Source organism: Centropristis striata, chromosome 14, assembly GCF_030273125.1.
Source record: "Centropristis striata isolate RG_2023a ecotype Rhode Island chromosome 14, C.striata_1.0, whole genome shotgun sequence".
Taxonomy (NCBI): Eukaryota; Metazoa; Chordata; class Actinopteri; order Perciformes; family Serranidae; genus Centropristis; species Centropristis striata.
The window spans coordinates 34,348,209-34,359,650 of NC_081530.1; the positions used below are offsets into that span (position 1 = coordinate 34,348,209).

General features: G+C 39.9%; 1 protein-coding gene across 1 annotated transcript; it reads right to left on the reverse strand.

Annotated features, from left to right (window-relative positions):
• Positions 1 to 101: 101 nt before the first annotated feature.
• LOC131984410 (oocyte zinc finger protein XlCOF7.1-like) lies at positions 102 to 11,271 on the reverse strand. Its single transcript, XM_059349240.1, has 7 exons — positions 11,075 to 11,271; positions 10,564 to 10,849; positions 7,605 to 8,706; positions 5,644 to 5,753; positions 3,870 to 4,918; positions 1,700 to 1,892; positions 102 to 1,528 (listed from the first exon to the last, which is right to left on the reverse strand). The coding sequence occupies exons 1-7, from the start codon at positions 11,138 to 11,140 to the stop codon at positions 276 to 278; spliced, it is 4,059 nt and encodes a 1,352-aa protein (XP_059205223.1). The 5' UTR covers positions 11,141 to 11,271; the 3' UTR covers positions 102 to 275.
• Positions 11,272 to 11,442: the final 171 nt, after the last annotated feature.

The window sequence follows — 11,442 nt, forward strand, 5'->3', positions numbered from 1 at the left end:
ATATTTTGTCAAATGTACACTCTTTATATTTAAACTTATTGTGCTTTTGGGCTTAAACTGCTGCTTAACAATTTCCATCAAAATAAATAAATAACTTTTTAACATGCAGGGTGATCTACAAACATGTTAAGAGATACATATTTTCACACATTTGCAGAAAATTAGTACAGTACTATGCAAATAAGCTTGTGTTTCTTTTTAAAGATTAATTTTTTTATTTAAAGATTGCGGACTTTCCTGTACTAAGAATTTACAGCAGACTGAGTTTTGCTAGTTTACTTCCAGTCACCCCTGTAATCAGTCTCAGGTTCAGGAGAATCTCCAGTCTTCTCATCAGTATCTGGTTCATCTGGATCTGAGTTCCTGGCTGCTTCTGGTCTTCCACAGTCCTCTCCATCAAATTCTGTTTGCATCTCTTCCTGTGGACTGCTGACTGGAGGCTCTGACTCTTTGTTCTCCTCAGTTTGATGAAACTTTGAGGACGACCGGCCAGCACATTTATGTGCTTTGACTCGTGAATTCCAGGCAAATCTTTTGCCACAAATATGGCAACTGAAAGGTTTCTCTCTTGTATGAACTCTGAGATGTTTCTTCAGAGCCCCACTAGTGATGAAACCTTTACCGCATACTAAGCAGCTGAAAGGTTTCTCTCCTGTGTGAATTCTGATGTGTTTCTTCAGATCCCCACTATTACTGAAACATTTACCACACACTGAGCAGCTGAAAGGTTTCTCTCCTGTGTGAATTCTGATGTGTTTCTTCAGATCCCCACTATTACTGCAACCTTTACCACACACTGGACATCTGAAAGGCTTCTCCCCTGTGTGGAGTCTCATGTGTGACTTTAAACCAGACCTTTGTGAAAAACATTTCTGACAAACTGAGCAGCTGAACGGCTTCTCCCCTGTGTGGAGTATCATGTGTGACTTTAAACCAGACCTCTGTGAAAAAGATTTCTGACAAACTGAGCAGCTGAAAGGTTTCTCCCCTGTATGAGAAACCATGTGTCTCTTCAGACGGTGCATGGAGCCAAAACTTTTCCCACACTCAGAGCAGCTAAATCGGTTCTCATCAGCCCTAAATCTGAAATCTCCGACAGAGCAGTCATCTTTTTTCAAACACTTTAAACCTGACTGAAGTTCTCTGATCTCCTCCCAATCAGCACTGTCATCAGTATCATGTTGTAAATATGGACCTGGATAAGAGTTCCTGTCTGATTCTGGTTCTCCACAGTCCTCTCCATCAGCTTCTGTTTTCAATTGTTCAGTTTGTGTTTGATGAAGCTGTGAGGACTGAGGTTTCTCTTCATCTTCTTCACTCTTTACAGGGACAGGAGTGAATGTGAACTTGGTGATATCAGCCTCCTCCAGCCCCTGAAGCTGCTCTCCCTGCTGACTGCTCCAAGGTTCCTCCTGTTCCTCTTTAATGTGTGGGGGCTCTGGCTCCTCCTGGTCTTGGTCCAGACTGCAGCTCCTCTCCTGCTGCTCAGAGGGAACCTCCTCTTCACTCACTGACAGCTGCTGGATGTCTGCAGGATACACAGAAACACACTTTGAGGAAAAAAAACAGTCTGTGTATTCATCTTTGTTTGACACAGATTGTTGAAAATACAGTTTCCGAAATGCTTTGGGTATATCAACAGGAACCATGGCTTAACTTAAAAAAATCTATGCTGTGTCACTGAAGTAAAGTAACTAACCTGCTCTGTGAAGCTGAATCTGAGGGCTCAAAACAGCGTCCAGTAGTTTCTGTTGTCGCTCGTTCTTCTCTTTTGAACGACAAAGTTGCTCCTCGTACTCTGCTATCGTTCTTTCAAACAGCCCAAATATCTCTTCAGCAGCCGCAGTCAGTCGCTGCTCCACCAGCGCTCTCACCGTTTGGACTTTAGACATTTTTCACACAGTGACACCAACTTTTTCTCCACACAAACTCCGTCAGAAACACAGTTTTCTCTCCATCAAACAGTCACTCTGACTAGCGCTGTGGTGCTAACCAGCTAGCATGCTAAGCTAACTTGAATATGTTTCTACGTTAGTCTACCGAGAGATGAGTCAGAGGAAAAACATCCAGAAAAAGACGGTGAACAGCACAGAGTCCAGTCAGACAGGTTTATCCGGACATACGGAGACTTTGACGAATCAGAACACAAACTTTCTTACACAAAAAGAAGCTGTTACTACGAACGCTAGACGCCATATTGCTAGAAGAACAACATCCGGTTCAACTGAAACTTGGTGGGATACTTTCAAAATAAACGTCGATCGGCCTTCCTCCGGAATTTAATCATTAAAGGGAGAAATTTTTGTGTTGACACGCTTATGACTAAAGTGTTTTTGTTGGTTTTTGCTCCTTATGACCTCATTATATTTTGTTAAATGTACACTCTTTATATTTAAACTCTTTGTGCTTTTCTGCTTAAACTGCTGCTCGACGATTTCCATCGGGATAAATTGGCAAAGTGATATAAAAACATTTTTAGATACATATTTTCACACATTTACAAAAATGTGTACAGTACAATGTAAATATGCTTTTAAAGCTGAGGGAACTTTATTTTTAAGGTGAGCCTTAATGCTTAAACTCTTAGAGGTAACAACATTTCAACAAGTCTTTTCTCAGCATTGAAACATTAAAAAAAAGTCAATAACAGCTGCCATGTTAATGTTTCCAGAACCCTGTACTGCAAAGCGAGTTCAACATACCCAGTATATCTTCTCATTATCTCGCTTCACACACAGCACACTTAGTTACACTGAAAACTGACATTTAAACATAATAATCATGAAGTGGATTTAGATCTTAAACCTTCCCATGATAAAGGATACATTCAAATATATTTCATTTTTGCCCAGTTCAAAAATAAACTATTTTAAGGCCTATTATCGTTTGATAAACAGGCTAACAAAACACATTTTCCAATCAGTACTTCTCACTCAGAAGGCAGCTCAGGTCCTGGTCCAGGTGCTTGTCATCTGCCTGCCAATGACATCCGACCCCTTCAACTCATCCAGAATGCAGCAGCTCGGTTGGTCTTCAATTCAAACTGTTGGTACAATGTTACATACGTAACTCTACTGTAACTGTAGCTACAATGATACATACAGTAACTCTACTGTAACTGTAGCTACAAAGATACACACAGTAACTCTACTGTAACTATATCTACAATGTTACATACAGTAACTCTATAGTAACTATATTTACAATGTTACATACAGTAACTACTGTAACTGTAGCTACAATGTTACATACAGTAATGAAATTATAATTAAGTTTGCCCCTTTACCTCCCATTATATAGTGTAGCCTACTGAACTAATTCTCTCCTTGCAAAACAAACGTATATTCATTCCGTAACTCTCGGATAAAAGTATTCTTCATATTCCTTGTATTATTGTGGTTTATAATATTTTCTAACATGTCGTGGTTCTTTTGTTCCTAATTAACTAAAACAATAATGCAAACATTCCAAAGGCCAATATCATTGTGCCCTAGACTGAAACAAAGGGAAAAAAACAGCATTTCATTAAACCACCAATTAAACCACCAATCATTCACAAGATTTAAAAACAAGGCACCAGAACGTGCTAACAGAGGACATAGAGCAGATATGAGCCTGAGATTAACATGCCAACGCGACATTAAGGGGATGATGAAACAGAAACACTGAAACTAAGGTCAAATTCAACAACTTCCAGGCAACTTTTGTACACAAAGAATGTATTTATTTTGTTTTGGTGTTAAAAAGAATACTGTTGTAATTGTTACATGTCTAGAATCAACTAGACTGAGTTTTGCTAAAATACTTCCAATCACCACTGTCATCCGTCTCAGCTTCAGAAGAATCTCGAGTATTTTAATTAGTATCTAGTCCATCTGGATCGGAGTTCTTGGCCGCTTCTGGTCTTCCACAGTCCTCTCTATCAGCTTCTGTTTTGCATCTTTTCCTGTGGGCTGCTGACTGGAGGCTGAGCAGCTGAAAGGTTTCTCTCCTGTGTGCAGTCTCATGTGTACCTTTAAATTTTTTATATATGTGTAAGATTTCTCACAAACTGAGCAGCTGAAAGGTTTCTCTCCTGTGTGGTGTCTCATGTGTCCCTTTAAATGTTGCAACTGTGTGAAAGATTTCTTACAAACTGAGCAGCTGAAAGGTCTCTCGCCTGTGTGGTATCTCATGTGTACGTTCAAATGTGTTATCTGTTTGAAAGATTTCTCACAAACTGAGCAGCTGAAAGGTTTCTCTCCTGAGTGAACTCTCATGTGATGCTTCAGATCCCTACTATTCCCGGAACCTTTACCACACACTGAACATGTGAAAGGTTTCTCTCCTGTGTGAACTTTCATGTGTTTCCTCAGATAACCACTCCTACTGAAACTTTTACCACACACTGAGCAGCTGAAAGGTTTCTCTCCTGTGTGGCAACTCATGTGTAGCTTTAAAGTCCCCCTAAGTGTAAAAGATTTATTACACAATGAGCAGCTGAAAGGTCTCTCTCCTGTGTGTCCTCTCATCTGTCTCTTCAGATGGCTAAATTGTTTTTCACCAGCCCTAAATCTTGAATCCCTGACGGAGCCGCCATCTTTTTTCAAACAGTTTAAACCTGACTGATGTTCTTCGGTCTCCTTCCAATCAGCACTGTCATCAGTCTCAGGTTCAGAAGAGTCTCCCGGCTGTTGACTTGTATCAGGTTGTGAATGTGGATCTGGATCAGAGTTCCTGTCTGGTTGTGGTCCTTCACAGTCCTCTCCACCAGCTTCTGTTTTCAATTCTTCAGTTTGTGTTTGATGTGAGGACTGAGGTTTCTCCTCCTGTTCCTCTTTAATGTGTGGGGGCTCTGGGTCCTCCTGGTCTAGAGTGGAGCTTCTCTCCTGCTGCTCAGAGGGAACCTCCTCTTTAACCACCAGCAGCTGCTGGACGTCTGCAGAGAAGGGTAAACACACACAGAGGCTCTTACAACATCTAAAGTAGGGCTGCCATGATGCATCTCACTGTTCACAACATGGTGGTGCATGGAAAAACTGATCGATTACTTTGTCAAAGACACCTTTTGAAGCTGGACGGAGATGTCTGTGGTTGCAAGCCATTAAACAGACAAACCAGACTGCTGAAAATAATCAGAAATTCTTATTATATATATATATATATATATATATGCACAATATATTTAATTTTCTAAAGCTAGTTTACTAAAAAATTAAAATTCCTTCTCTAGTGCAGCAGATGATCACAGGTTGCAGCCGCACTGCTATTAAAAGTTGAGCTGTGTGATCATTAATAGTAGTTGTTTCTGCAAACCTAAAGGAACAATAAAACATAGTGGCAGTACTTCTGTCCGTTACACACACAAATCCTGACTATTAAATAAACTAACCTGCTCTGTGTTGCTGAATCTGAGGGTTGAAAACAGCGTCCAGTAGTTTCTGTTGTCGTGACTGAAGTAATGTAACTAACCTGCTCTGTGTAACTGAAGTAAAGTAACTAACCTGCTCTGTGTAACTGAAGTAAAGTAACTGACCTGCTCTGTGTAACTGAAGTAAAGTAACTGACCTGCTCTGTGTAACTGAAGTAAAGTAACTAACCTGCTCTGTGTAACTGAAGTAAAGTAACTAACCTGCTCTGTGTAACTGAAGTAAAGTAACTAACCTGCTCTGTGTGAGTGAAGCTGACGGTTGAAAACAGCGTCCAGTAGTTTCTGTTGTCGCTCGTTTTTCTCCCTTGAACGACAAAGTTGCTCCTCGTACTCTGCTATCGTTCTTTCAAACAGCCCAAATATCTCTTCAGCAGCCGCAGTCAGTCGCTGCTCCACCAGCGCTCTCACCGTTTGGACTTTAGACATTTTTCACACAGTGACACCAACTTTTTCTCCACACAAACTCCGTCAGAAACACAGTTTTCTCTCCATCAAACAGTCACTCTGACTAGCGCCGCAGTGCTAACCAGCTAGCATGCTAAGCTAACTTGAATATGTTTCTACATTAGTCTACCGAGAGATGAGTCAGAGGTAAAACATCCAGAAAAACAGACAGGTTTATCCGGACATACAGAGACTTTGACGAACCAGGACAAAAGGAAAAAGAAGCTGTTACTACGAACGCTAGACGCCATATTGCTAGAAGAACAACATCCGGTTCAACTGAAACTTGGTGGGACACTTTCAAAAGAAACGTCGACTGGCCATCCTCTGGAATTTAATCATTAAAGGGAGAAATATTTGTGCTGCGATGCTTATGACCAAAGTGTTTTTGTTGGTTTTTGCACCTTATGAATTTATATTTTGATAAATTTACACTCTTTATATTTAAACTCTTTGTGCTTTTGTACTTAAACTGCTGGTCAACAATTTCCATTGAGATAAATTGGCAAGGTGATATTAAAACATTTTTAGAGATACACATTTTCACACATTTACAAAAATCAGTACAGTACAATGTAAATATGCTTTTTTTTTTTTTTTTTTAAAGCTTAGGGAACTTTATTTTTTAAGGTGAGACTTAAACAACATTTAAGTATAATGACCTGAAAATGTATGTTTTATTTATTTGTTCAGCATTGCAACATAAAAAAGTGAATAACAAGTGCCACAATTCCAGCTTGCCATCTCTTTCATTAACATGGAGATTTTTATTGAACATTAAAAATTTAATGACTCATCTTTCACTCAATATCTCTCACTGTGAAATAAAGAGGAAAAATGGCGAGTTTACAGTGCATTCAGAAAGTATTTTGACTACTCTAGTCTTTGCACATTTATTAATGTTGCAGCATTATTACTATATCAGCTGTAAACCGGCAGTTTAAAACAAACACCAGCAAATCATTAAAAACCATAAAACATAATGTGATAACATTGTTTTGGGGGAAATATACAGCGTTTCATATGCAAGTAAACATGATACAGATTAATAGTATAGCGAAGAATTAAAGCCATATTTTACAGAACAGTCATTTTAGATACTGTGTGGGTATATGTTCTGAGAACATGACAAAGCCAATCCTCTTACAACAAACGGAAGAAGGGACACTTTCTCACACAAACAACATTTATTTGCATAGAATTTTTAAAAACAAGGCACCAGAATGTGCTAACAGAGGATATAGAGCAGATATGAACCTGAGATTAACATGTCATAATGAATAATGTAATTGTAACGCTTCGACAATCAAATATTTTCATTAAAATATCAATTTTTGAACAAAAAGTAAATTAATATTATATCACATCATGGAAAGCAAAGTAATGTTATATATTTTGACTGTGGGAAAATTCCATGTACACAAATATAGATTTATTAAAAGTTACTTTATTAGGAATTTAAAAATGACTTGAAAATCTTCTTCAATCCTTAAAGAAGATTGAAAAAGAGGAACACTATTAAAAATAAATATTCTTTGGTATGTTTGCTTTTACTATAAATTGCATTTAATTTATTTTTATTTTCTTGTCTCATCTAAATATGCTGCTTGGAATTGTTGTTGGTTGTGTTCAATAAAGATAATGCCTGTTTGTCATTTTGAGACGTTTCATAAAAAAACATATTTTATATATACATAGACACATTTTTTGAAACCTTCACTACAAACTGAGAAGCTGAAAGGTTTCTCACCTGTGTAAACTCTCGTGCTTCTTTAAAGTTCCCCTCTCTGCAAAAGACTTCTGACAAACTGAGCAACTGAAAGGTTTCTCTCTTGTGTGAACTCTCATGTGCGTCTTTAAAGCTCCCCCCTCTATGAAATATTTCTGACAAACTGAGCAGCTGAAAGGTTTCTCTCCTGTGTGGACTCTCATGTGTACCTTTAAATGTGAAATCCTTTTGAAAGATTTCATACAAACTGAGCAACTGAAAGGTTTCTCTCCTGTGTGAACTCTCATATGGTTCTTCAGATCCCAACGATTGATGAACCCTTTACCACAAACTGAGCAGTTGAAAGGTTTCTCTCCTTTGTGGCCTTTCATGTGTGACTTTAAATATGCACTCTGTGTGAAAGATTTCTTACAAACAGAGCAGCTGAAAGGTTTCTCCTCTGTGTGGGTTAACATGTGTCGATTTAGATTCCAACTTCGACTGAAAGCTTCATTACACACTGAGCAGCTGAAATGTTTCTCTCCTTTGTGGGTTTTCATGTGTTGACACAGAATCTTCCTATGTGAAAAAGATTCCTTACAAAATGAGCAGTTGAGAGTTTTCACTGTGTGAACACTCATGTGTCTGTTCAGATGGTACTTCTTGCCAAATCTTTTCCCACACTCAGAGCATCTAAATCGTTTCTCACCAGCACTAAATCTGGAATCTCCGGTCTCCTTCCAATCACCACTGTCATCAGTCTTAGGTTCAGAAGAGTCTGCAGGCTCGTCACCAGTATCAGGTTGTAAATGTGGATCTGGATCAGAGTTCCTGTCTGGTTCTGGTCCTCCACAGTCCTCTCCATCAGCTTCTGTTTCCATCTGTTCAGTTTGTGTTTGATGAAGCTGTGAGGACTGAGGTTTCTCTTCATCTTCTTCATTCTTCACAGAAACAGGAGTGGATGTAACCTTGGTGATATCAGCCTCCTCCAGCCCCTGAAGCTGCTCTCCCTGCTGACTGGTCCGAGGTTCCTCCTGTTCCTCTTTAATGTGTGGGGGCTCTGGCTCCTCCTGGTTCTGACTGCAGCTCTGCTCCTCTGGCTCCTTTTTGACGATGATCACGTACTGGACAGCTGAATGTAAATCTGAAACACAGATGGCCATTATTTGGTTGGATCGGTGTTATACAATAATAAATATATAAATTATTTCACACTTGCACTCACACTTCCCCCGATCCCAACCTCTCGGTCCTCCTCTGAGACATGCACGTGCATTCACACAAGCACTTGAATTTACCGAGCTGCTCACACCACTTCTCCACTTATCAATTCACAATTCCAGCATGATAGAGAAATGTGCCTCAAATCTGTCTGTATCATTCCCACCCCCACATGATCTCTCCCTGTGCGTGTGCAGGCGCCAAACTAAATTGTAACCTGTTCGGGCTGTCAGAGGTGATCCAAACACACTGTTACATACGCCGTTCAGTGGCTGTGAGTTAACATTAGCTAACATTGCAGTAGAAATCAGTTGAAAATGTATTTGTAGTATAAGCAGTTAATGCATGAACTGGTAACTGGTAAGGTAGAATTTCATTTTCATTGGAAAGGGAAAACTCATTAGACAAGTCAGCTTAGCATATCCGAAGCGGATGCTCTGGTTGACACGATAACATTATAATAGGAATCTGACCTCCCAAGTGTGCTCTTATATCAAAAGTGGAACATAACAGGAAATTATAGGTGATTGAACTTTAGTTACACGGAAATAATGACGCACGAACCTGTGAAGTAAAAGAGACACCTCAGAGTTGTTCTGATGATTGGAATTGTCTGTCACCTTTGGCCTCTGTATCTGTTTTTGATACCTACAATAAATCCCGCACAAGGCTGTAATTTGAATCTACCTGGCCGTCAAGTGTTTTTCTTTAAAGATTTTCAACGTCAACATTAGCAATTAAAGTTGTTTTAATCACAAATTGCTAAACTGTGACTGACGGTCTGAATTACTTCCTGTTGCTAAAAACATGCAGCTTTCTAAATAAGGACAGTGTAAACAGAGTCCTCCAGAGAAGTTACAAGAAGACTGTTAAAATATTTAAAAGAAAACGATTCTCCTTTACAAGACTTAAGTGAAATATACAATGATTAAGATCAGAGTATATGATGGAAAAGTGGCATTAGAATGTGCAAGAGGCCACCAAAATCAGGCTTTTATGGACATTTTTTTCCTAAATGTTATGTGAGGTGTTTGCTCTCAATGTGCACAAGATGGATGCATTTTACTTAAAAAAAAGCACTATACAGCCCTGTATTATGTTAAGTATCTAGCAACATTGATAGCTAGCTTAGCGGGCTAATTTTACATTTACAACAAATACATACAACAACAAATACTATTGTAACCGAGTATAAGGGCGCCTATACAAGATGGATAATAAAATAATAAACGGACATGAATAGCTGTCTTCAACAGGAAAAGTCTCACTTTTATTCCTCTTCACAGCTCTGCTGCTGCTCTGCTCTCACAACAACAGTCAAAACGCCACCGGACCAACAACACACTACTTCCGGTCTATCCTTCACATTAAAACACTTGTGTAATGAATAATATCTGACAAAGCTCGACTAAGAGCTACCATAACAAAACTAAGTTACACTATATTAATATGTTTTATGTTTCAATTTATTTCAGCACATATATTGGGCCATTTTCGTGAGTTACACAGCCTGGTTAGAGCTCAACGTTAACTAGAAGTAAAAACTACAGCTCCCATGAGGCTTTGCGGGCGCTGCTTTGTGTCAGTTGTTATGCTAACAAAGTATTTGTTGTTGAATACGCCTTTAAATCGCATTATGTTGACATGTGTGTGTCCGGTGGTGCAGTGTCCTCCAGCGTGTCTCAGACTGTGGACTCTAATCTCCAGTAAATGTTTCCGTGGAGTGTAAACTTAGCTGTTAGCCACCATTAGCATGTCTCCGTGTTGCTCCGGGACTGACCTGCTCTGTGCAGCCGGACTTGGGGCTTCAGCACGGCTTCGAGCAGCCTCCTCTGGCGGCAGATCTCCCGCTCTGACCGCTCCACTCTGTCTTCGTACTCCGCCACGGTTTCCTCCAACAGACCGACGATCTCCTCCGCAGCCGCCGTTAGCCGCTCGGTGAGCAGCGCTCTCAGCGCCGCTTCTTCTCCTGTTTCCACCCGCAGCAGGACGTCTTCAGCGGCGGCGCTCATCCGCTCATGGACCGACACCCGCAGCAGCTGCACCCCGCACATTTTCACCCTTTTCTGCGGACAGAGAGAGGCTGAAAACAGACCAGCAGCAGGAGGAGGACTGAGCTCATGAGTTCCGCCTCAACGACAGCGCTCCCTCAGGGATAATAACAGCCTTATGAAACTTTACAACCACAAAGTGATGACCGAGAGCATTCACCCTTTTTGCATCTACAGGTTCCACCTTTAAATGACAGGAAGGAGCTGTGAACTATGCATACTGAACGCCTGTTCACTTACCGACATCTGAGCAGCAAAATCGTCAAAACAGGCAGAGATCAGAGCTCTAAAGGTGTTAGTTGTCATCAAGGAAGTAGAGCGCACATCCGCCTCTGTGAGGACTGTTGTGTACCAGGAAGCAGAGTGAGTCAAAGACAAACAAAGAGTCAAAGTCCAAGTTAAGCAAGGCGGTTAGATGAGCTACACGTCAGCACTGAGAAACTGAGAAACTGAGAAAGACGTTTTCCTTATTTTGACTTTATATCGTGATTTCAACTTTTTTTCCTCCTCATTTGGACTTTTTATGTATGATTTCAACTTGTTTTTTTCATTTTTACTTTTTTCTCGTGACTTAAACTTTTTTTCATTATTTTGACTATTTTCTTGTT

Coding starts and splice junctions, on each gene's coding strand:
- LOC131984410 (XM_059349240.1), bottom strand. CDS start 11,140: ATGACAACTAACACCTTTAGAGCTCTGATCTCTGCCTGTTTTGACGAT. Junction 5,754..7,604: donor AAGCACGAGAGTTTACACAG/GTGAGAAACCTT, acceptor GCTGTTTGAAAG/AACGATAGCAGAGTACGAGG. Junction 4,919..5,643: donor GCTTCACTCACACAGAGCAG/GTTAGTTACTTT, acceptor CCTTCTCTGCAG/ACGTCCAGCAGCTGCTGGTG.